The sequence below is a fragment of the Brassica napus genome, chromosome A4 (genome assembly GCF_020379485.1).
Source record: "Brassica napus cultivar Da-Ae chromosome A4, Da-Ae, whole genome shotgun sequence".
NCBI classification, from domain to species: Eukaryota; Viridiplantae; Streptophyta; class Magnoliopsida; order Brassicales; family Brassicaceae; genus Brassica; species Brassica napus.
In genome coordinates, this window is record NC_063437.1 from 20636243 (window position 1) to 20659992 (window position 23750).

At 35.4% G+C, this 23750-nt stretch overlaps 5 protein-coding genes across 9 annotated transcripts; all 5 read right to left on the reverse strand.

Moving 5' to 3' along the window:
- Positions 1 to 2888: 2888 nt before the first annotated feature.
- LOC106447592 (protein SYM1) lies at positions 2889 to 4806 on the reverse strand. Its single transcript, XM_013889548.3, has 6 exons — positions 4453 to 4806; positions 3778 to 3933; positions 3552 to 3684; positions 3425 to 3464; positions 3173 to 3323; positions 2889 to 3084 (listed from the first exon to the last, which is right to left on the reverse strand). The coding sequence occupies exons 1-5, from the start codon at positions 4723 to 4725 to the stop codon at positions 3236 to 3238; spliced, it is 690 nt and encodes a 229-aa protein (XP_013745002.2). The 5' UTR covers positions 4726 to 4806; the 3' UTR covers positions 2889 to 3084; positions 3173 to 3235.
- A 620-nt stretch (positions 4807 to 5426) lies between these two features.
- On the reverse strand, positions 5427 to 9371 carry LOC106447593 (serine/threonine-protein phosphatase 5-like). 5 transcript variants are annotated; one of them, XM_013889551.3, is made up of 14 exons: positions 9198 to 9371; positions 8648 to 8787; positions 8394 to 8563; positions 8229 to 8300; positions 7924 to 8074; positions 7597 to 7764; positions 7235 to 7343; positions 7030 to 7147; positions 6735 to 6882; positions 6410 to 6658; positions 6203 to 6328; positions 6022 to 6122; positions 5875 to 5949; positions 5427 to 5788 (listed from the first exon to the last, which is right to left on the reverse strand). In XM_013889551.3, the coding sequence occupies exons 2-14, from the start codon at positions 8721 to 8723 to the stop codon at positions 5729 to 5731; spliced, it is 1623 nt and encodes a 540-aa protein (XP_013745005.2). In that variant the 5' UTR covers positions 8724 to 8787; positions 9198 to 9371; the 3' UTR covers positions 5427 to 5728. The 5 variants fall into 5 exon arrangements, with proteins under 5 accessions (XP_013745005.2, XP_013745003.2, XP_013745004.2 ...); XM_013889549.3 differs by having other exon boundaries at positions 7594 to 7764; XM_013889550.3 differs by lacking the exon at positions 9198 to 9371 and adding an exon at positions 8938 to 9158 and having other exon boundaries at positions 7594 to 7764.
- Positions 9372 to 9647: 276 nt separating this feature from the next.
- On the reverse strand, positions 9648 to 10913 carry LOC106450330 (HVA22-like protein f). Its single transcript, XM_013891976.3, has 5 exons — positions 10627 to 10913; positions 10497 to 10523; positions 10295 to 10417; positions 9956 to 10208; positions 9648 to 9863 (listed from the first exon to the last, which is right to left on the reverse strand). The coding sequence occupies exons 1-5, from the start codon at positions 10839 to 10841 to the stop codon at positions 9837 to 9839; spliced, it is 645 nt and encodes a 214-aa protein (XP_013747430.2). The 5' UTR covers positions 10842 to 10913; the 3' UTR covers positions 9648 to 9836.
- Positions 10914 to 12198: 1285 nt separating this feature from the next.
- LOC106447594 (protodermal factor 1) lies at positions 12199 to 13581 on the reverse strand. The gene is made up of 3 exons (XM_013889554.3): positions 13324 to 13581; positions 12823 to 13219; positions 12199 to 12744 (listed from the first exon to the last, which is right to left on the reverse strand). The coding sequence occupies exons 1-3, from the start codon at positions 13445 to 13447 to the stop codon at positions 12402 to 12404; spliced, it is 864 nt and encodes a 287-aa protein (XP_013745008.2). The 5' UTR covers positions 13448 to 13581; the 3' UTR covers positions 12199 to 12401.
- Positions 13582 to 22025: 8444 nt separating this feature from the next.
- Positions 22026 to 22671, reverse strand: LOC106450331 (transcription factor PAR1-like). Its single transcript, XM_013891977.3, has one exon. It carries the CDS (start codon positions 22654 to 22656, stop codon positions 22240 to 22242), a length of 417 nt encoding a protein of 138 aa, XP_013747431.1. The 5' UTR covers positions 22657 to 22671; the 3' UTR covers positions 22026 to 22239.
- Between the last annotated feature and the right edge of the window lie 1079 nt (positions 22672 to 23750).

The window sequence follows — 23750 nt, forward strand, 5'->3', positions numbered from 1 at the left end:
AACTCATACATCATTAGTTTTTTGTTAATCATTTAATTTGTATTTATCTATTACACAATTTCAATTTGGTCATTGATTACATTTGATCCTCTTTACCCTCCACTTTGAAAGTCTATGATCTAATTCAAATTAAAGTATGTATATATAATATTTCAATTATGTATATTTTAATATGCATATATTTTCATTTTGGCTCTTCGAATGTTCGAATATCTTTAGACGTGTGTGACGCGGAAGGGGAGCGGAAACAAAAAGAGGTGTGAATAAACAGGAAAAACACATTATAAATTTATAATAGTTGGCCACTTTGTTCATATTTAACATGTGGTAAGACATTTCAATCTCATACCTAAAAGTGACCAACCTGTGTTACCTTCATTTTAAATCTCAACCACAAAACCAAACAGAATCAAGAGTTGTTGATTAGTCGTATCGTATATGTAATACTCGACTCGGTTCATACTTCATAGTCGTTATCCTTACAAAAAAATGAAAACCATATCTATCATCAGATAATGTTTTGTGAATAATATTATAAACGTAAAGGCCACAAACTATTGTACTATTTATATATATAGAGAGAGAGAGACCCAAAACATCACTAGAGAGAAAAGAAATCCATGCGCATAAGCAAACTCTTTTACATGAACCACCAGACAGACATAAAGGGAGACAAAATATGGAACCCAAAATAGAATGTTTTGGTGCAGCTCCACAATGACGATAAGATAATTAGGATTCGTACATGTCCAAGTACAAGAGCTCTTGCTGCATGGCCAAGGTCTCCCAAGCATCATTGTCAATCTGAAAACACAAAAAAGATGATGGCATGCATGCATGCATGAGAGGATTTAAAACACACTAGATAGAGTTTTTGGTTGTTTACCGCTTTCATCCTCTCCTCATATTTGGCGACTTTATCTCCCGAGCCGTAAGTACCTTTGATACGCCCAAAAAAACCAGGATAAGTAATCTAATTCGAGGCGTAGATAAAAGAGTACAAAATCTTTCTCTCTCCGCTCCTTACCTGCGCCGAATCCCATCATCATTATCACACCTCGACTTACGAGATACCTGACAATACAATACTTATGGGATTGGGAGCTGAGGAGGAGGAGGAACAGAAAGCACGTCCTTGACGAACGCGGTAAGCCTGCGAACATAAATTTGGTAAAATCAGAAGATAGAACAAACACAAAACAGAACATAGCTGTCTGATTGATTCTCGAGATTTACCTTCGCAACCAAACATCTCAGGTTCTGCATCATGGTTAGGTTTCTTCTATTGTTCATAATGTTCCTTTCGCTCTTCCTATAAATATCTAGTTTCGTTCTATGGGCCCTGGCCCAGGCCCAAGTCAACATTATTAATGATGATGTTTGTTATAAATAATTTACATTTCTTAAACATAACGACCTTCGTTTTCTTGTTTCAATGGATCAGTTAAATAGACCTGGAACCGGTTTAATAAAACCGTTTAAAAAAGCCGTTAACCGGTTTTATGATTGGCCTATTGCTAACGATTTTTTTTAAGAAAGGGGTATTATGGTAATACCTGAGAAAACAGCTCGAAGTCGGTATACATTTTCATGTGTTAAACAGAGATTGTTAAGAGTAATCATGTATCTCTTTTGGAAGTTTAAGAGTTGAATATCATATATTTGTTTTTCGGTTTGGTTTACTGTGAAATTCGATTTGATTAACTTTGATTAGGTTTGATTCGGTCTAACATGTGTCTACCCTGATTGTTAAAACGGCGACGTCGTGTATAAAAACGATGCCAATGTTGTGTTCTTTTCTTGGGCCTTTTTGCTCATCGGAATCAAATCAACAGTGTGTTCTAAGTTACGATTTACGAAAGTTAACTTATAATCCGATATATATGTATAAACAGACTAAGCTTCGAAACAACTCGCAAATAAACTGCATGCGAATTTAATAAGCAATCATTTATTTTAGTGTTAAGAAAGTAACGCCAGACAAACAAGTAAGAGATTGCAAATAAATACATTTCATTCACGGATGTGACGGCGCTGAATGCATGAAACAGGAAGAAAACACATACAGTTGTGTTAGGTTTTGAACTTGGAAAAACCAAAAAAAAAAAAAATCAAATAGCAGAGGATAGATTCATACCAATCTCTCACGAAAACGTTCCAACTCGATTTCATATCTTTCCGTGTCCATGTCCGATCTTCGCTTGATCTTTAACATCCTCGACATTTCTGAGATATGTAAACAGCAAAAAAGACACGAATGTAACACGCTGTTTTTTTGAGAAAAAGACCAAAATAGCACTAAATCAAGTTTTTGTTCCCAAATTAGTATTCAAGGCTAAAAGTCACAAAAATAGCACTCAAGTGGTGGGGTTTAGGGTTTAGAATTTAGGGTTTAAGGTTTAGAGTTTAGGTTTTAGAGTTTAGAGTTGAGAAGTGAGGTTTTGGGATAAGATTTCAAATTTTTAAAAATAAAAAAATTTAAATTTTTCAAAAAATAAAATGCTATTTTGGTCATTTTAGTTTTTGAGTGCTATTTTTGTGATATAAATATAGAAATGTGCTATTTTGGAGATTTGCCTTAGCAACCAAAGATCTCAGGTTCGGCGTCATGGTCGTGTCGGGGGGCAATTATGTTTCGGCTATTCTTCTTCTTCTTCCTTTCTTTATTCTGCCACTAAATATATAATTTCACTCTATGGGCCCTGGCCCAATTCAACATAATTATGATATGTTTGTTGCATATGATATTTTTTCATAAATAATATTTCTACAACTTATACAATACCACACACAACCATTTGACTTCCTTTGCATTTCAATCTATCTTATTTTGTTTAGATCTTTGCATGAAACTCGTCCGTTTTGATGTATATCTGATCTATTAAAAATACATAAATCCAACAAATGCTTAATTATTCTTCAATAACAATATTATTTAGATTTTTTTTTTAAAATAAGCAATAATTACTACAAAAGAGATAATTTCTTCCCAATATATTTTTACTGTATTTCTCTAAAAAACCATAGAAAACGAGATAAACTTGATAGAGGTTTTAAAGCCTTCTTGACGAGTTCCTGCTTCACCTGCCATATAAGTTCAAGACGAATCATATGAAGACCGTCAAATTATAGAAGTTGGAGCAGTAGGGAAAGAGCAGCGAGATTAACTTACTTTAGCATTGGAAGCTTTGATATTATCATCAGTCAGTGAGGCTGAAGATAAATCTCTGTGCATCTACTTGCTCAAAGTTGAAGACAAGTAGAAGTTCCAGAACACAGAACCCATTGACATGAACGCTACACGAGCTTGAAGCGGTACTACCCTGTAATATTTCAACTTTCATCAGACCTCTAACCTAGAATGCCAAGTCAAACTATACAGTACACACAATCATGACTTAAAGATATAAAGAGAGAGACATACCAAAAGTTAAGTATGCTAACAGGAACCCAGAAGCGAAAGCCTGCCAGAAAATGCCAAGAAGTATAAAAATATATATATATATATGTACAAATGGTGAAAGTTTAACTCTGTTTGATTGGTATATTACCATAAAGGAGCGTTGGAAGAGCATCTTTCTGATACTTGTTTCCAAGCTCAGAGATTTTTCCCAGCCACAAGTTGTTCCAAGCAAATATAACAGCGATCACAGATGGACCAAGGATCACTTGGTTAAGCAGAACCTAACAAAGGGATCGATAAGATACAAATAAATAAATAAAACTCGACATGTTCTAAGTAAAGAGTTAAACATAAGGCTAGAAAACAATTGTTACCTTAAGCACTATATTGGTCGCGGTTGGTTTTGGCAAAGAACGGTCAAGGTACTGATACCATGCATAAGAACCAGGGCCGTATAAGAGAAACCCGTAAGTACTCATCCGTAGTGCACGAACCCAATCATGTTCTGAGAAAAGGTTCCACAGTTCCTCCTAAGGGGGAAAGATACAATCACACACGTTTTAGCTTCAAACAAGAGGCAAGTTTCAACAATGTAAGAAGAGCAAATGTGTTTTCTCCCAACACAAAAACTTTATTACAAGATACTGTCACTAATCAGACATCCTTACTAATGATTCTGCTTCACTCGAGTTATCATTAAGATTCAACAATGTAAGAAGAGCAAATGTTTTCTCCCAACACGATAACTTAGAAACTTTATTACAAGATACTGTCACTACTAACTAATCAAACATACTAACATTATACTTATCATTAAATCAAACTAGACTAGAGACAAGATATAATCATAAAATATTTAGACAAACAAATTTAAACAATGTAAGAACAAAACTTTATTACAAGATACTGTCACTGACTCACTAATCACTAACCAAACATCCTCACTAACATACCGTTGTAGAGTAATCAAAACATCTTCAGACAAGACACAGTTTCAACAATGTAAGAAAGTAGACAAAGGAAAGAGAAGAAACTTTATTCAGACAAACCTGGTCTGGTTTATCAGAAGACGATTGCTTAAGAGCGGCGGCTCTCTTCTTCCACCTCCCTGATAACTGAGCGATCGTGTCACCGGTGAAAGTGAGCGCGCCGGCCGTCACAGCTTGCTTTAACGGAAAGTGATAACCGGCGGCGTCTCTGCTCACGTCGACGGAATCAGACGATCCGGACTTCCGCTGATTGCGCCTATCGCCGGAAGAGTTGTTCTTCTTCCTCCGATGATTGAAGCCGTTCAATCCCCAGAAACCACCCAATGCGTCCATTACAAAATGATTGATTCCCTTTTCGTTTTGAAACAGAGGAGAGAGTCTTTTTCCCCTAATAATCTTTAAACTGAGTCCACTCTCTCTCCTGCCCATTTGTTTTTCGGTTCGGTTTAGAATTGTTGAATTTTAGTTCGGTTCGACTCGGTCTATATGTCTACTCTTGTAAAGATTGCTAAACGACGACGTTGCGTGTAAGTGTGTAACACACACATGATTTTTGACTTTTGGAGATTTATTCGGTTAGATTCGGTCTATAGGTTGCTAAACGACGACGTTGCGTGTAAGTGTAACACACTCCTTTCAAACGATTCAAGTTTAAACATACAAAGAATATAGATTGGTTCATTATTGTTCATGTGTTGAGCTGGTTTGATCTTTTCACATGTTTAAACTTATAGAAAATGACCCAACATGTAATATTGTCTGCATTTAATCTCCAAGTGACTGTGTATTAAACAGCTCGCCGTATCTACAAAACTGAATCTACATGAGAAAACTGTTGGAAGAACTGGACACTGTTTTGACATGTGTCTTTATTTGATATTTTTGTCTGAATGTGTGAATCAAATCCTACCTCGACAAGAAGCTTTATGAAAACACCCTCTTTGATCCTTCGTTCTTGATTCAAGAAAACAAGTCTGTATAGTTTTTGGGGAGTCATTTGGTCACTCTTTTGTTTATGTAATCACAAAAAAAAATTCATCTAAAAATAAGAATGATCCATTAACTCCATCTAACAAGACAAGACAAAAGAGTCAAAAGGATACTGGATAAGCTTTAGAGGAAGAAGAAACATCTTTACCAAAAAGAAAACCGATTAAATCCATATACTGTACCTTTTAATTATCATGAGCTCCCTTGTTATGGAACAACATGAAAAAAAACTGCAGAAGATGATAGAAAAGCAAATAAAAAAAACTTATATGATTATGGTTCTGAAACACTTTTGGTCTTTCAGTCTTTAGACTTGGCATATCCGTTGAAGAAGCTTTCTGTTTAGTTAGTTGAACATCCTCATGAAATTGTTTGCATATGCCATTGGCTTCACATCCGGGTGAGGCTGTGTAATCACAAAAAATATCAGAATACTTCTCTAATGAGTCTAAAAAATAAGAACAATGATGCAGAAGCTAATACTACACTCACCACTGCTGAGAATGTAACAATGTTTGGCTTCATATCTGGAGCTTCAAAGCGAATGAAGGCTCCCTTGTTACCCATCTGCAACAAACACAATATAAGTTCATGTTTTAAGTAAGAATCTAATCTGAAAAGGAGAGCTTGTGAGTTTACCTGGTCACAGTAGTTTGGTGCAGAGAAGACGGTGATGAGCTTACCATCATGATCAACCTCGTATCCTTCATCCTTCACTTCATGTGACCTCACCACCAAATCTTCCACATTAAAAAAAACATTAATCAACACAAGAATCAATTAGCAAACTCCACCATATACAACAGGAAACTACACTAACCTAGATTGTTGTCTTCCAAAAACCTCTTGGTTACATCACCACCAAACGACAAACCAACTCCTCTCTTGCTTGGGCCTCTTCCAGGGAGTGGTTGAGGATCACTCCACAACAGCTCACACATCAGTCCTGAAACACACATTCAACAAGATTAGATAAGAGTCATAAGACCTTACCAATGATTTTATTTGTAATGATGATGAAGCGTACCTTCCTCTGGTGGCTCACAGAATCGGTCAATGGCTCTGATGTCTGAGAGCTTCACGCCATCAACACTGAAGAGGCCTCCATGCACCACAAATATCTTCTCGTTTATAACATGAGCCAACGGTAGATAACAGAACACTTCAGCGAAGAGATCCACGAATTTTTCACTCAGCTTGGACCGAACCTCACCCTCAAAGCCATAGATCTTGTTCATGCTCTTGCTCTCATGGTTTCCCCTCGCTAGATATATGGCTGCAAGTTAAGCAAAAACCAATTATAAACTTGCACATCGAAGAAGTAATTACTGAGAGCAGTTAGAAGAACTTACATGAGGGAGACATGCATTTGATTGCAAAGAGAGTGAGGATGATTTCAACTGAGAAGGATCCTCTATCCACAAAGTCGCCATTGAACAGGTATGGATTCTCCTCAGAGGGGAGGCCGTTAAGTTCAAATATATTCAGGAGATCATAAAACTGCATAACATAAAATAAAGTGTCAAAGGCACAACCAATACAACACACTACACAGCCCTTGCTACTTCAAACGAATTGAATGTTGAGGATCTCAGATTCATATGAGAAAGAAATTATGTGAGAAGAGTGGGAGAAACCAAAGTCTACCTGACCATGAACATCACCGCAGACAGTAAAATGCTTGCCGTTAGGTACACTGATATCAACCAAAGAAGGAAGCGCTTGCAAGATTTGCCTTGTCTTTAAGACAATCTGGTACGCATACCTACAAAAGATTATGCATGCAAATTATAAACCGATGAAAAATACAATGTGTTGATTAAGTTTAAACTCTACACCAAACAAAACCTACCGTTTATGCAGTGTTTTTTGGTTCTTGAAGTCATCCATCATCTGCTTCACAAACTCCAACGTTACTTCCTCTCCTTCAATTCTAGCACCAGAGTACTGTGGCTCAACCTCTACAATGAAATTGAAAAGAAGAACATCAGTAAAGTGATAAATGAATAAAAACGTCTATAACTAATGAAATTTAGCAAAAGAGGTAAGCCAACTTAAATCTATTATATGCTCCAATCCCTGTTGAGATGGTTTTGATATTCAACTATTCAATCCAAGAAAGGAAAAACACATGCAGGCTTTTGATATGCATGAAGTAGATTCACATTTCATCCTAGAATGAGGATTTTTAAACCAGGGAAAAGACACTACTACCACTACCACTGAAGCTACCCCACCAATATGTCCCTAATACCACCGAAACCAACACCATGAGTATCTCAGTTGTGGCAAATCCTCGGACAGCCACCACCATCACTGCTGCAACAACTGCTGCTAAAGCCGTTTTGGTGGGCAAGAATGATGATGATCTGGGTTTGTTCCCTATTAATGTGACAATAGGGAGAAAGATTGTATTACTAGTCTAAAGCTACACTCTCAACCATTTGTCAAACTACTGGAATCAAACGCATTTTCACAACAAGAGAGGAAAGAACAAACAGCAAGCTATAAGTCAACAGACAAAATCAAGATGGAGAATACCTATTGTGTGGTAGTCAATGGACTCAGCTACTGAGCGCCTTTCGGAGACAGGTGCAGAGATTGCTTCTTCAAATTTCAGTTTCATCACTGCTTTCTCACATTCTTTTAGCTTTCTTGCAGCGTCAGGGTCACTAGGACAAATCCTTTTCACCTACAATATAAATAGCAGACCGCTCAGCATTCTCTTAGTCCACAATCAAACTAGATTTGCACAGATTAGTATCAAGCCACCAGGATCTTATCACTTGATCATCACACCAAAACATCAACTAACAGATTAAGTAGGACAAGAACTAAACAATAACCTGTTGGAAATCCTTCAGGGCATCCTTGAATTTTCCCATGGCTAGATAAGCTGCACCACGTCTGTAATAGCCCTGTGAATGATTCAGTTAAATAATCAGCAAACAAAGCAGAATGCAAGTGAGAGTAAGAACTAAGCAGAGCATATTGTCATAAGATGATGGTACCTTGGAGTATTTTGGATCAATTTCAATGGCCTTTGATGCATCCTGTATCGCACTGCCATATTCCTCCAGCTTTGTGTGAGCAAACGCACGGTTTGCCCAATACACAGCGTTGTTCCCATTGAGTTCTATAGCTTTTGTATACAGATCGATAGCATTGGAGAACTTGTGACCTGCAAGTAACTAGCAATACTTAGCGAGCTGCTCAACACTGATTCCAAAAGATTCTGTTGGTGTTTTAATCAAAAGTAGTAAACCTTTAAAAGCTTCATTGGCCTGATTCTTCATCTCCTCGGCCCGGGATACATCAGAGTTTTCATTCTTAGTCTCCATTTGATCAGAAGTAACCTTATCTCTTACTCGAGTGTTGTGTCTTAACTATCCAATGAAGCCAGAACTGATTGAGAAAAACAAGATGAAGGGTAAGTAAGATTCTATCTCATCATGCATGCTGAAACAATAATCACAATCAGGTACACATATTCAATTAAATTCTACTTAACAAGGGAGCTAGTCTAAGAGCTTTAAAGATTGCAAAGTTCAAAACCTTTTTTTCTCATCACAATTCATCAATCGAGTTTAGACACATGTAATGAGATTCGTAACAGGAAGTGAACTCATTTCAGACAAAACCCAATCAAGTTGAAAAGAAGCATAAAGCTGCGAGCTTTCATCATTTTCTCAACATCCTTCACTTAGAGACAAATTCAATGAGAAGATGTATTACAGCAAAGCAAAACAGGACAACAAGCCAAAGTGTTTTGTCGGGAAGCCCAATTAACGAGAAGGTAGATTTGATATATAAACCTGAGAAAGGCTCAAGCTTGGCGACAGCGGAAGAGGTTTGACGAGTGTGAGACAGGGTTAAGAGAGGAACCCTAGATTGGTCAATAGAGTTTATGGAGGAGCTTTGAATCTACTACGAGAGAGAGAGGGGTTTTTGGAAAATACAGTAATTATTAACTTTCCCACTTAAACTAATTTACCAGTAAATATATTTTAAGACCGTGACGTATGACCAAAAACATTTTTTTAAATTCGTATATGGAAAATGAGAAAAAAGAAAAATTATACGGACATATCATCTTTAGTGGGCCGTTTGGGCTTGGTTTTGGATATTTGGATTGGTTTTTGATTTGCCAGAAAATAATTTTTAATTTATTTATATAGATATTTTATAGAATTTTCGTTCTTAGTTCTAAATCGGTTAAATACCTATATTTTTTTAGCATCATTAAGTTCGGTATTTTGTTTTTGTTTTGCTCAAAATCTATTAAATTTACTTGGAACTATACAAAATAACTAAACAATGTAATATCTTTGCTCATAATGAAATAGCACAAATATTTTTTTTTTTCCATTGAAGTATTTCTCTACACAAATATACCAACGCGTTGAAAAAAAAGAAAGCAAAGAGCAATGTTTCTTGATTCGCAATCTTCCATTTCAGTGCTTCTTTGTTTCTCTTTCAGCCTAAGATCATAAAACACAAAAGAAATAAAGTTAAAATCGAAATATGTATTGGATTATATATAATGAAAAACGTGAACCAGAGTACTATATACCGCTTTGATTGCTTTCTCAACGGAATCCCATCCAAACCGGTCAACATAATCTTGAACCGATTTTCTAGCATCAAGACTCATCATCTGTAGAACTCTTCTCTGTTCATCTGTATAAGTCGTTCCCCCTCCAACGTTCATTCCAATCTTAACGTATTTTCTCACAAAATTGGAGTAGATGTAAGCTGCACCACTGAACATTGGTAACACCAACCACATACAGAACAAAAGCTTTATGTATGGCCAAAATGGTAGCCTGCAAAATGCCAGTAAAATATTAATTGTCTTTGTTTTTAGTCTTAATATTTTTATATGTATGAATTCGTGTATCATTATTAGTACCAGGCAAGGATTCTCCAAAATGATAGCTCGAATATTGTAATTAAAGAGTAGATTATCCAATATGTAAGCCATTGTTGATCATCTAACATCGTTGGACTCTCTATTGCTCGTAACGATGCATACCTTCACATTCATTAAGTTAATTAATTATATGGATATAAACCATAATTGAACGTTTAATTAATTTTTGGTTTTCGCTTACAAAGGATAGAGAAGCATAACTCCAGGCCTGCATGCACCAAAAACATGAAGATGTTTTAAGAATTTGACAAATTAATCTCGAGTTTTTAAAAAACAATCTTATGAGAGAAAAGTTTGAATAAAAAACCTACCCAATTAGAGCATCAAAACGTTTTGCAATCACAATAATTACGCCCATCTCGTCTTTAAAGATCTTTTCTTCTCGTTTATCTCTTTGAACAAACGTCTTTAGCACTATGGCGTTGGATATATACACACAAAAGTTCGATTTGTTCAAGCAAGAATATTTCTGTAAGTAAAGGTAAATGGCCAGGTAAAGAATCTCTAGTCCATTGATAGGTTTCATGAACCTACTTCTTCTATGCTCCAAGAAACCAACAAAAATAAGAGTAATTTTGGGTAAGTAGGGAAATCTAGAGTCTTGGGTTTAGTATAACACACTTTAAATTATATTGGTCACATCCAATATTTTTTTTAAACGAGATTCTTTTCTTGGTGGACATGACTTAGTCATCAAGAACTTAAGCATTAATTACTGATACCAGACGTATTACAAAATTTGATAATCATATTTGGTCTGCAACTTTGTGAAATTTGGGTAATTCACTTGTCTACTCTGGAGTCTTATATAATCTCTTTTTCTTCACATGCATGGACATAGACTTGTTTCATTACATTTAGTAATGATCACTAATTATCGTTTTGTTTGATAGTTTTTTTTTTGTCACTGAGCTAGTAAAATTAACATTTATACCATCTATCTTTCTTACACAAATATATATTTTTTCTTTTCATAAGTAGTTTTATATTTGATAAATAAACGAGCTAGTAAATAGTCACACAATATGAAATTATTTTGTTTCACACAATATGAAATTATGTTGTGCGGACAGAATGAGAGGGGAATATATCTGTTTTACAAGGATGACCAGTGATTATTAGATGGAGAATGATTTAAAACAACCAGGTATTTCTTACAGCCTTCTAATTATAATTTTCATATGCTTAGAAATTCAGAGACCAATTATTCTCAGTTTTCCTATGGGTTAGATTGAGATTATCAATAAGTTATCATCAGTCGTAATATTATAGATCAATAAGAAGAAGAACCTTGGATAAAAGAGAAACTTGGGATAGAGGTTTCCTAAACATGATGTCTCCTCATAACCATGAACACTAACTCAAATCTCGTTAATGCAATTTCTGACATTATTAGTGAGCCATTTAAAGAGATATCTATTCATTGGTTGGTAGAACTTGGGGTTTGAAATTTGAATGCACGGAGACCATCTTGCAATATTTACTCCACGAGTTTATTACAGTAACACCACAACGCACCATTCCTCTCATGTACTGTACTGCCCCTTCTTTAATGCTAGTATATCTTAATGTTTGGTCTTTGTCTATCTCTCATGGACTTGTCTTTTTGTGGAAATTCATCAAGTTGTGAGACACATTACTTAGGCCTGATTATAAGAAAATGTTCACGAAGATTTTAATGGAGCAGTTATGACATTGTGTTGCTTTGTAGGCATGTCAATATGAGACACTTTACCTTGGTCTATGTATGATAAGTATGAAGTATGTTGAATCTCTTTCTGACAAGTCTCTTTTGATATTAATGTTGATGGTCCTAGTACTTGTTTAGTTTTATTTGCATTTCTTTGTTAGCTCTTGAACTGTGGTTAAGAAACAAGGAGGACTAATAAATAGTACTACTACTATTTAAGATCAAGAAATTTTAAAACAACATCAAATATAAAAGGAGTATCCATCATAAATATTACTAGAAGCTATAGGATACTTAAAAACTCTAATGAGCACACACGCTGCATAGGATAATTAATCAAGATTGTTTTAATGCAAACCAACAAACGACTGAGATAAATGAGAAACTCTCTTGTTTCTAGTTTCTAGGCTTTAGACGACCTTCATTAGCAAGCTTGAAGGTATGGGCCTGCTTAGTTGCTGCCTTGGTTGAGGAAAGTCCTGCCACAAAGTGGTCTCTGACTTGAGGGGTCGTGAGAGGGAACTTGTTGTTGACCATGGAGTTTAACCAAGACGCTGTGCCTTCACGGTAGAGAGCTCCAATGGCATCGGTGCGGGTATTGGAAAGTGCCTGGAGAAGGTTCATGTGAGGATCAAACCCTGGAATGCTACTGGAAGTACTGACTGTACCAAAGGCTCCACCAACGGTTCCCCACCAGCCAAGAAGACCCCATATGAGTGTAGGGTGGTTTCTCCAGTAACTGCAAAAAGATAATAAAAATCTTGAAATGTGGAACCACTAGTGTAAGGTGCTAGAGAGAGGAATATTTGTTACTTACTCGCATGTTCCAGTGATTGGTGGGAAAGGAGTAGGAACGAAAGGAGTTCCAGGAGTGCCAGGGTCAATAGGAGTTGGTGGGCTTCCTCCAATGATGGGTGTTGGTGGAGTCACAACGACTGGAGTACTTGGTGGAGGAGATGTGTAGTATCCACCAGAAGGAGGCGTTGAAGGGTGCGAAGGCGTCGAAGGGTGTGATGGTGTGGAAGGGTGTGAAGGTGTGGAAGGATCGTGTGGTGGTGTCCCACAGTTACAGGGAGGCGTGTGGTGAGTTGGTGTGTGTGGTGTTGGAGTGTGAGATGGAGTTGAAGGAGTTGGAGTGTGAGATGGAGTTGAAGGAGTTGGGTCGTAAGGTGGACTTCCACAGTTAGGAGTGGGAGTGTAACCGCCGTGTCCTCCTTTATGTCATGTTAAACGCAAACAAAGAGTCAAATAAAGATGCTAAAATCAAGATTCCTTGTTACATAAAAAAATGGGACTATGTGTGTGCTTTTTTTCTTACCAGAGGGAGGAGTGTAGTATGTTTTCTCGTCCTCGAACCTTATGGAAGTAACGGAAGCAAATAGCTGCTGGGAGAGTAAAGCAGCAAAGAGAGCCCAAATGGTTAGACTCTTCATCCCTCTCATTTCAATAAACTCGCTGAATAACACAGAGAAAGCAGGCTTTGTGAGTGGTGTTGTGTGGTCTTTGGTAGTTGAATAATACCGGAAACTAGGGTTTATAAATAGAGGGAAGCAAAGGGATTTTTGAAAGTTTGGAAGTAAATACAAACAGGTGGAGGAGTGTGTGGTTAGTTGATATGTTACTGGTGCATTTACACTCCCATTTAATACCCATGGTGATTGCAATAACACTTAATATTCTGCACAAAAAAAATTATGAAGATTTTTAATACTACTAGATAGATCTTGACCCGCGCCCCCGCGCGGATGTTGGATTTAACTTGCGTTCAATGTAAATTTATAAACCATTGATTTTATAAAATGTCAATTTATATTTTTATTTTTTGTAAAATATATTTAGAGTAGAATATATTATATTATAATATAGATGTTTGATAATAGTTCTTTATTTGTACGTAATATTATATTTATAATTTTATAATTTGATGCAATTTGATGTAATTGTAATATTCATTTATTAACCTATTGATGTTTTTGTTTATTTATTTAAAAATGATTTAATTTTTTACAGTAGGTTTTTATGAATTATTATTAATTTTATGATAGTTGGTTTTCTTGAAAATTATATTGTAGCAGATTAATATATACTATATATTACAGTTTGTGTTTTTATTTTCAGCAAAAAATAACAACAATTCATTGTAATTAATTTAATTTATTTTATTTTAAGTGAAGTGGAAGATTTGTAAATAAGAAATGAATGTGATAGCTAAATGTGTAAATAAAAAAAATATTTAATCTGCTATCAGTGTTTTCAAATAATTTTCATTTAATCTGCTATCCAAGTTTGCAAACGACATAATATGTAAATGAGAAAAAAATACAATGATTAAATATGTAAATAAAAAATATATTTAATCTGCTATCATTGTTTCCAAACAACTTTCATTTAAGCTATTATCTAAATTTCCAAACGGTATCAAAAATTACTTCGTTTTAATAATATAGATTTCATGCAAAGGTATGGACGCGTATGAGAAGCTGTCTCCCATATGAAAAACTTATCTCGCTATCCGTATTTCTATTTACGTTTCATTTCATTAACTCGATCAGTACGTTACTAATGTTTACAGGACATTTTTGTATATCAAATGCAAGGTAGCTCCGTGCACAAAAAAAAAATGCAAGGTAGCTCTGATATCACGTGAAGCTGATTAATCCAAGTAAGTTTCCACTCTTGTGAGTGCTTAAAATGTAAGGCAAGCCTCAAATCAAGAATCTAGGTAGACTTAACGTAGACCCTTTTGTGTTTGTGCTTCTCTAAGATTCGCTAAGGAGATACTTAAATTAGTAGTCACTTGACGTTAAAGAGAAGTCAAGCTACATTTATTTCTCTTCCTGATTTTTTTATGTTGGACAGTAAAACCAAGATTAGATAGTAATCGTTGGTTAAATAGATAGTGGGTTTTCAAGTTTTAATTAGCATATTACTGGGTTTCACCTAAATATATAGTTTGCATTCAAGTGACATTTAAGTTTGGGTAACAATAAGAGTGGTAAACAGTAGTACAGCTAGGCTAGCATGTGGAGATGCAGAGGGAGAAGAGGACCCACAAAGAGGAAATAAGAGGAGATGAATCTTTTGGTTAGAGATTAGAAAAATATGATAAATAAATAAAAAGCAGTAATAGTATGGTAGGTTTAGGTGGGTCTGGTGAGTATTATAACCAGTTGATGCATCACAAAATAATTCACTTCTCTAACTGTATATCTTCTCTCGATTTGCTCCTCTGGCTTCATCATTACAATATATTGTAATTTGAATAATTTTTTCTTTAATGTGAGTTATTTGTTAAACTGATCCTTTTTTAACACTTAGTTTAATAAAAGAAGAACTGTTTTCCGGCTAATGCATTTGATATTTAAAACTATTTCTTCTTACAAATGAACTAGTATAAATTATAATGCATGCTATATTAAAGTTTAGTTTACTATAGAGCGATTTGCATAGAAATTAAAGAAAGATGAAGTAATTTGCGGATAGGAAAGAAGGTGGTGGAGCCCAACACCAGTAAATGTAAAAAGACACTACAGACCCTATAGCTTATTATCCCTTTCTCTCTCTTTTTTTTTAAATTTTTTACACAAAATATTTATTTTTTTCCTCTTTGCATTCATCGTCATCTTTTTTTCTTTCAATTTTTAGATCATTAAAGCTTTACTTTTTTTTTCTTTTTCAATTAACCAGTTTGAACGACACCGTGAACCTGCTTCGTCTTCCTTGTTCATCTCTGCCACCGCACAAACGTCTCTGCCACAAGCTTCCTCTTCTCCGCCGCAAATCATCGCATCTGTCTCGGATCACCGGACCATCTCCGTCGTCTTTCTCTGCCGACGTCGTCATGCTCGAATTCAAACATCGCCGATGTGCTCATCCTCGCGGCCTCTGTCTCATTACAAAAGATATCAGAGTAACAATGGTGATTTCTTGTATTTTGCAACACAAGCCCCAAACCTTTGGATATTCTCGAATTGACCCCAATATTTCCATGTGTACAAATAGCTTCACAAATCGGCTCCAGACTTTGAGATTCTACATTTCAGCCCTTTAAGAATTCTTCGAATGGACCTCAGAGTCTCAGATGTTTTCAATGTTACAATTCAAGTTACAATATTAAGATAACTAGTGTATATTACCGGCTAAATATAACCAAAAAGTCAAGTAAAATCTTAACCGGCTATTTGATAAATTACATAATTAATTAGTATATATTACTGGCTAACTATAACAATGTCGAGATAAGTAGTATATTTTACCGGCTAACTATAATAAAAAGTCAAATACAATCTTAACCGGCTAAACATTCAAACTTTTAATCATTTATATTGTGATTTGTTAATGAGTTAATTTTATGTTTAGCCGAACATGTAAATCTAATCATATGTTTTGTGATTTATTAGAATTAATTTTTCGTTTATCCGAATTGATACAAAAATAACTACCATCAACTGATCAAAATAGCCGGTTAATATAAATTAATTATCAGCTAAACTTTAAAGTATCCAAATAAATCAGAATATAACCGTGCTAATTTCTAAAACATTTAAAAAGTCACATTATAACCAGCTAACTTACATATCAACAATATAAGTTAAGCTTACATTGCTCTACATTGTTTCAAAAAATAAAAAGAGTTAAGCTAAAATTATCCAAAATTAAAAGAAGGAAAATAAATACAAAAATATGTATCTTGTTTAACCGGCTAACCATAGATATATCTCTATTTCTTTCTAGGCGAGAATTATCAGATGTAATCTACTAAACTATAAAACACAGCTTCTGTGAGCTTGAATCGATCAAACTGAGAAAACCCAACCACTTGATTCATCATGCTCGAGCTGCAGCACTCGATCCAGCCCAAGATGGACGAATTGATTACTTACTGAAGACCGTTCTACACGATTCAGTCCTCTCAGCCAAAACCTCACCCCGTGCACCCACAATCGAACGATGGAGATGTGACGGCGGCGAGAAGAGAAGACGTCACGGAAGCGAGAAGGAAGACGCGGACACGGCAGCGCTCTGGTGCGGTGGAGATGTGGTCACAACGGTGGGACAGAGACATGCGAGAAGACATACTGGTTAGGAGAGCACATGTGAGATTAAGAGAGATGAATATAGTTACGATGGATAAACCATATAGATTAAGAGATATTCGAGATGGTTGCAACGGAGAAAACAAAGAGAATGAGAGAGATAAAATGGTTAGTTTCAAAAAAAAATGTAGCCGACAGGAGTGTAGAGGTTTTGAATAGTGTAGTGTAGGTTGTGTTATAGGAATTATAGGGGTAAGATGGCCATTAAAAAAGAACACATCAGCAATAAAGGCAGTTTTCCATCCGTGCAAAATAGGCAGTTATGCTTGTATATGCACCGCAATTTCTCTTTACTATAACGCCTATTATTATTTCAAAACTTAATTGGTTAAATGCTCTTCTTTTCAGGACTGCATTGAATTTACGAGCTAATTCCCCAAGAAAATGTCCTAATTAATGACCCCAAGCATATGTCGGATCCGACAGATTTTCATTACAGCCACATGGATTATGATCAACTTTCGTTAGTACAAATTCATGATTAGTGTCCTTTACCCATGTAGACGAAAGACGATACTCCCTCCGGATTTGAATATATGATGTTTAAGGTTGTGCACACATATTAAGAGAAATTAAATACTTACTTATATCAAATACTTTTTGGTTTTACTTTTAGTTAGTTTAAAGATTTATTTGAATCCCAATAAAATTCAACCACTTATATTTTTTACATTTTATTTTAAAAGCAAAATGCATTAATGAAAAGTAGAACATCATACATTTGTATACAAGAAAGAAAAACTAAAACATCATATATTCAAATCCGGAGGGAGTACTAGACAGTAGACACCATAAATATTCAAATGGAGTTAAATTGCTCCAACCCTACTCTATTTCTCACTCCATAATGGAGCATCTCCAATGTAAAACTCCATTTTTTCCTCCAAAATGGAGTAAAAGTGCAAATGGAGTTAAATTGCTCCAACCCTACTCCATTTCTCACTCCATAATGGAGTGATGAACAAACAAAAAATAGATTACTCCATTTATGGAGTAAATTTTATTTTGGAGTGAGATATGGAGTTGGGTTGGAGCATTTCTCACTCCATATTCACTTTTACTCCATTTTAGAGAAAAAAATGGAGTGGGGATGGAGATGCCCTTAAACATCTAATTTTTAACTTTGAAGAGAAACTAAACCATCATTTCCTTTTTCCAATACCAATTTATTCTACCGGTTTTGAGAATATAAACAAGAGTGAAGAGTTAATTTTTGAAAGTATATTAGTTAGTATATTAATTCAATTCCGTTGACACTTAGAGATGCATTTGGCTTCTAAAGTAGATGATTTCTTTCTTTAACATGATAAATACCAGATATGTTCATATCTTCTTCCTTTATTGTATTAGGCTTTTACACACTTGTGATGTTTATATAATATATATTGTTAATTTCGGGGGAGACAAATATATATATGTTTGTTGATGTGGATAAAGCGGTGTAATCCATAAAAAATAATAAATGGTTAGTTAAATTTTGATAGGAACGTAAGGTAATTTCTACTAATGGTTAGAGCGGTTCAATCTAAATTACTCCAAAACTAGGGCATCAACACATACGGACAAGTTTAAATTTAGGCGTTCAAAGCGATCCGACCAACCAAATGCACTAAATTAAAAAGCCTCGACCATTCAAAGAATCAAAGTCTTAACTACCAAATATACACATAGCATATGTCCATACAAACAAATATTATATGTGTGCGCCTACCTAGCTATATGCGAAAGTTGTATATTATTAATATGTCATTAAATTGGTTCGCCAACCGATCATATATAGAACAATACCGTTGGATGATGATTGACGACCATCATAACGTTGTATAATTGTTGTTGTCAATGTCAATCATGATCAGTTCTTGCGGCTGCTGCTCTTCTGCAGCTAATTATACTCCTCCATCTTGGTTAATCGCATCATTTGAATAACTAAACTAATATTCTTCATCTTGAAACCGGATGGCTAGGCAAAGAAGAGATTAGCCTCTACCGCTCAGCAAAGCTCTCACGTTTACTATAGTCTTTGAGTGTTTGTATGGGATTAAAGTTGGAGGTCTTTGAGAGGGTATTAGAAGGAGTCTTTGCTTTACTGGTTGAGTTTCCTTGTTCTAGGTTTGCTAGAGCGAAGAAAGCTAGGCAAGTTGTTAGTGAAACAATGAGGTTGTCCCCTATCAGTCTCCGGTTCCTTAAGAAAAGCAATTGCTGATAAGAGGCACCCATTCAGGTCCGGTTTTGACCACATACTCAAGAAACATTAGTTCGGGGGCCTACAATTTTAATACACTTTAAAGCCTACAATTTATATAAGAATGAATCATAATCAAGTATGTAATATAATGAATTTTGAATATTTTTTCCTTACTTTATATAAAAAGATTAAAAATGATAACGTTTAGAATTGATAAACTCTTATTATTCTTAATGATATTGAAAATTTTAATTTTGACTTTTAGCAAATTAAATATTTTAATTATCTTTTAGGGCCTATATTTTCTTTGTATGACGTGAAATATCTCAGGACCGGCATTGCACTCATGGCATCTCTCTAGATCCTTTCAAGAAATACTAATAACATATTTTACGGTCTGCAGTACTTTGGACAACTTATGGAACTCTTTACAATCCTGAAATATTTCAAGATCCAATGAGTTTTGCAAGCATACACATATCTTTCATTTGGAAGAGGACCAAGGCTTTGTGCTGGTCACCAACTAGCCAAAGCCAGTACTTGTTCTCTTGCATTTCGTTGTGACATGTTTTACAATTGGTCCTTTGTCTATCCAGATGAGACAGTCAGTATGGTTCCTCTCCCGTTTCTGTCCCTCGGAATGCCTATCAAAATCTCTCCCAAGGGATCATAGAACAGAGAAATGACTATGCCTTGGCCTGTATGTGTGCAACATTTAAAATGTACCACATTACTGGGATAGAAAAGTAACAATTGAGACTAGAGATGCCTTTGGGGTTTTATAGGCCCAGGCCAAGAGATATTAAGCCCAAATAAGAACATAGCTACGGACAAATTGTATCGGGTCTTACTCTTGTAGGCTTGTAGACATGTAGGATGCGATTATAGTAGTAATAAACAAATACTGCATCAATGAGTTTTTTAGCGAAGGACTAAAAGTTAACACTAATGATTTACAACTTATTTTGTCGTTTATGATTTATTACAACTTACTTAAAATATCCATGATTCAAGTGTCTTAAAGAGTTTTAACTATACTTACACTAGTATTTATTACTTCATTTAATACTAGCTAGATGAGTAGTTTTTTTCAAATATTGATTACTAAGTTTTTTTTTTTTGATCAAAAATATTGATTACTAAGTTGAACACTTAATTTTGACCTGCTCGTATATAAGTCGAAAATCCTAGTACTTTTTGTATTGTAATTTGGATATTTAAGTTGGTAAGAAAAGTGATAGCTTCCGGCTCAATGTATGAAATAAAACTTGTTTTAGGCATATTATTATCTTACAAAAAAATTATAGCGCGAGAATGATTTTATGAACTGCGCATATATATAATTAGTTACAGCCTTACAGGACTATAGAATTGTGTAATGTATGTGTACAATGAATATAAAGATGAACTCAAATCTTGGACGACGAGACCATGGATCTCAAAATCCAATGTGTTTATCGTAAGCTTAAATAAATATCAACCGACATTGAAATCTTTGTTGTATAGCATGTGAAATGAGCTCACACAAAATTTTAAATAATGGGCCACGTAACATTAACTTGCTCAATATTATTAATGCCAAATCTCAAATGCAAGTGCTAGTGTGCTACCTCGTGATTCAATTTAATTTTTTTTTTTTTTTTTTTTTTTAAATACTTCTTTCATTTATCTTCCGAAAAGAGATATCATTTTTTTTTTTTTTTTTTTTGCCAACTGGTATTTTATTAAACAAGAGCAAAGATACAAGAGGCCCAAAAAGACAAACATTAAAGAAACTAAGGACCCAACACAAGGTCCAACTAGCATAAAGCCCAAAAGGCCCAACTAAACGAAACAGCTTGCGGCCGAAAGCCCAGCAAAAAAAAACCCGTTGAGGAAGAGATGATTAGTCATCCACCACGTGTTCGGTCGACAAACGATACATGAAACACGCGTCAAGATATCCAACCGTCGTCTTCCACCGGAGCCAGCGAAGAGGCACGGCGACGGAGCTCCACCAACAGAGGCGAATCACAACGAAGCCGAAAGCCTAGACTGACAGATCGAAGCTTCATCAGAGAAGAGAACAAACGCCTACAATCGATCTAACCACATCGAGAATCCTGAATGAACAATCGGTCACCTTTAATGAATAGAGTAAGCTCGAAGGTGAAACAACTCAAAACGGAGGAGAGGAAAGGATCGAAGAGCTAGATCGAGAGACAGATGAGCGATGCAGAACGAGAAGCGACAATCGAAATACAACCGGAAAAGACCGGGATTAAGCCGGCGATAACGGTGCTGAGATAGCCACCGTATCCCAGAGTCGAAAGCCGGCGAAGCATGAACTATGAAAGCCACTGCTTCCCGGAATCAAAAGCCCGACAAGCGGGAGAGGAGCCGGAAGAGAATCGGCGATCAAAAAGGTTTCATCTCTCATCTTTCTCTGTGAAAGATTTGAATAGAGAACAGAGAGAAGAGAGAGAGAAACTCACCAAACAAAACGGCTTTATCTTTTTTTCTTCTTCTGGTTTTAGATATCATTTTATTTAATTTCTATATGCCATCCAACTAAATCTCAAGTTTTTAAAATACTTCTTTCATTTAATTTCTATATGCCATCCAACTAAATCTCAAGTTTTTTTTGACGTCGTCCAACTAAATGTTAAATTATCTACTACTCCCTACATTAATAGTAATTTCGTTTATTATATACTAGCATGTATAGTAGTACTATATCGCAACCAACACTTTCTCATGAGGCATGACAACGAACCGGCTTAGATAAAATAAGAATTTTGATGCTTGCTAACGAAAAAGATTTCGAAGAGAAAAATACTGAGATCTCTTTCCCCTTTTGTCAAAGCTAATAAAAGCCATATTAAAAAGAGAGCTAAAATTAAAATTGAATAAGAACATACTTTTTTTCTTAACCAAAAGAAAAGAAGAACAATCTTTGGTGTCATCATCATCTTCAACCTCCGAACTTCATATCTTGTTTATCTAAGCTTTGGATAAATGAAGTGAGGACTTTAATGGTTTTGATCTGACATTGTAGAGACATTATGTAACCAGCTGTCTCTTCGAAGAGCGCGTCTACACCAAGCGCAGTTCCACCGGGAATAATCCTTTGCAACGCCTCAATTTTCTCCTTTACCTCTTCTTCGTCATCTTCTTCTTGGCCGGAGACACACACGCTTGCCTTAGTCTGCGACAATCTCCGTTTGGTTCTGCGTTCGAAACCACCGGTTCGTGATTTCACAGCGGCTGAAGATGACGGTGAAAGAGATCTAGCGTTGTCGGGAGTTGCTAGAGTTTTCTCCATTTTTAGAGAGAGAGAGAGAGGATTGATGTGTTTTGAGAGAATAATGAAGAAGTAAGGAAAGTGCATGTGTGTATGTGTATATATATGTGTTTATAGTTTTAGTGGATGTAAATTTTTTTGGCCGGTTCAATTCCACACTACTTTGGTTATCATGAATTTATTGGTTTTTAAGTAATAAATAAACGAGTTGAGATTAGACGGAAAATATGTATTTAATTTATCAAATATTTGCGTTTGACATATTCATTCTTTAACTATCGTTCACTTATAATAATATTCCAACTCATAGTTGATTATAGAAAACTCAAGTGGTTTGGCTTGGTTTCGAATCCTGCTCGTTTTTTTTTGCTTTCTTTGGTATAATGTTCAGGTTTGGTTTTTTTACCAACTTATTGTGGTTTGGTTTGTCTAAAAATACGATGTAAAATAGTATTTTAGTAAGGAGAAATGGTTAATACTGACATCAAAGAGTTGGGTCCAGATGTATGTTTTTAAAGTATTTTATTATCCTCGTGTTTCGGATTGTAGGTTTATTTTTTCTTACTAGGGTGGGTTACATATATTTGGATCATTTGGTTTTATCACGCGCCATGTCGACTGGTTAGACTGTAGTGGACATGTTGTCATTCACTTAGGTGGATCATGCTCACATCTAAATTGGATTTGATTTGTTTGATGAATGAGATTTGATACTTTTTTATTGAGAGGCCAAAAAATTTATTATATAGTAATGACTAAACAAGAACTTCAGTATTGTATTGGATACGTGTTGTTAATACAAGCCGGTTAAGTATTATAATCTTAGTAAGTTGTAGTAACAACGCAGGGCAGTACGGACGAGAAATATTAAGAAAAGAGACATCACGCGCGTGTAGATAGGAAGGAGAATTAGCTGATCTGCGACATGTGCATAAGAGCAAGGGACCCACAGAAAGCCCAAAGAGAAGGAAATTGAGTGAAGGGAGCACATGTGCTCACATGAAAATCTCCATCTTTCAAAGCCCCATCCCCATGTGCCCCTCTCTCCTCTCTCTACATACACCCGATGATGATATCTATAACATACAGACTGTAACTTTAGTGATGGATGAGATCGAGATCAGATAGATACTCTCTAGTAATAAGAGATAGTAAAGTGGTTCGTACAAAAGAGTATCTAA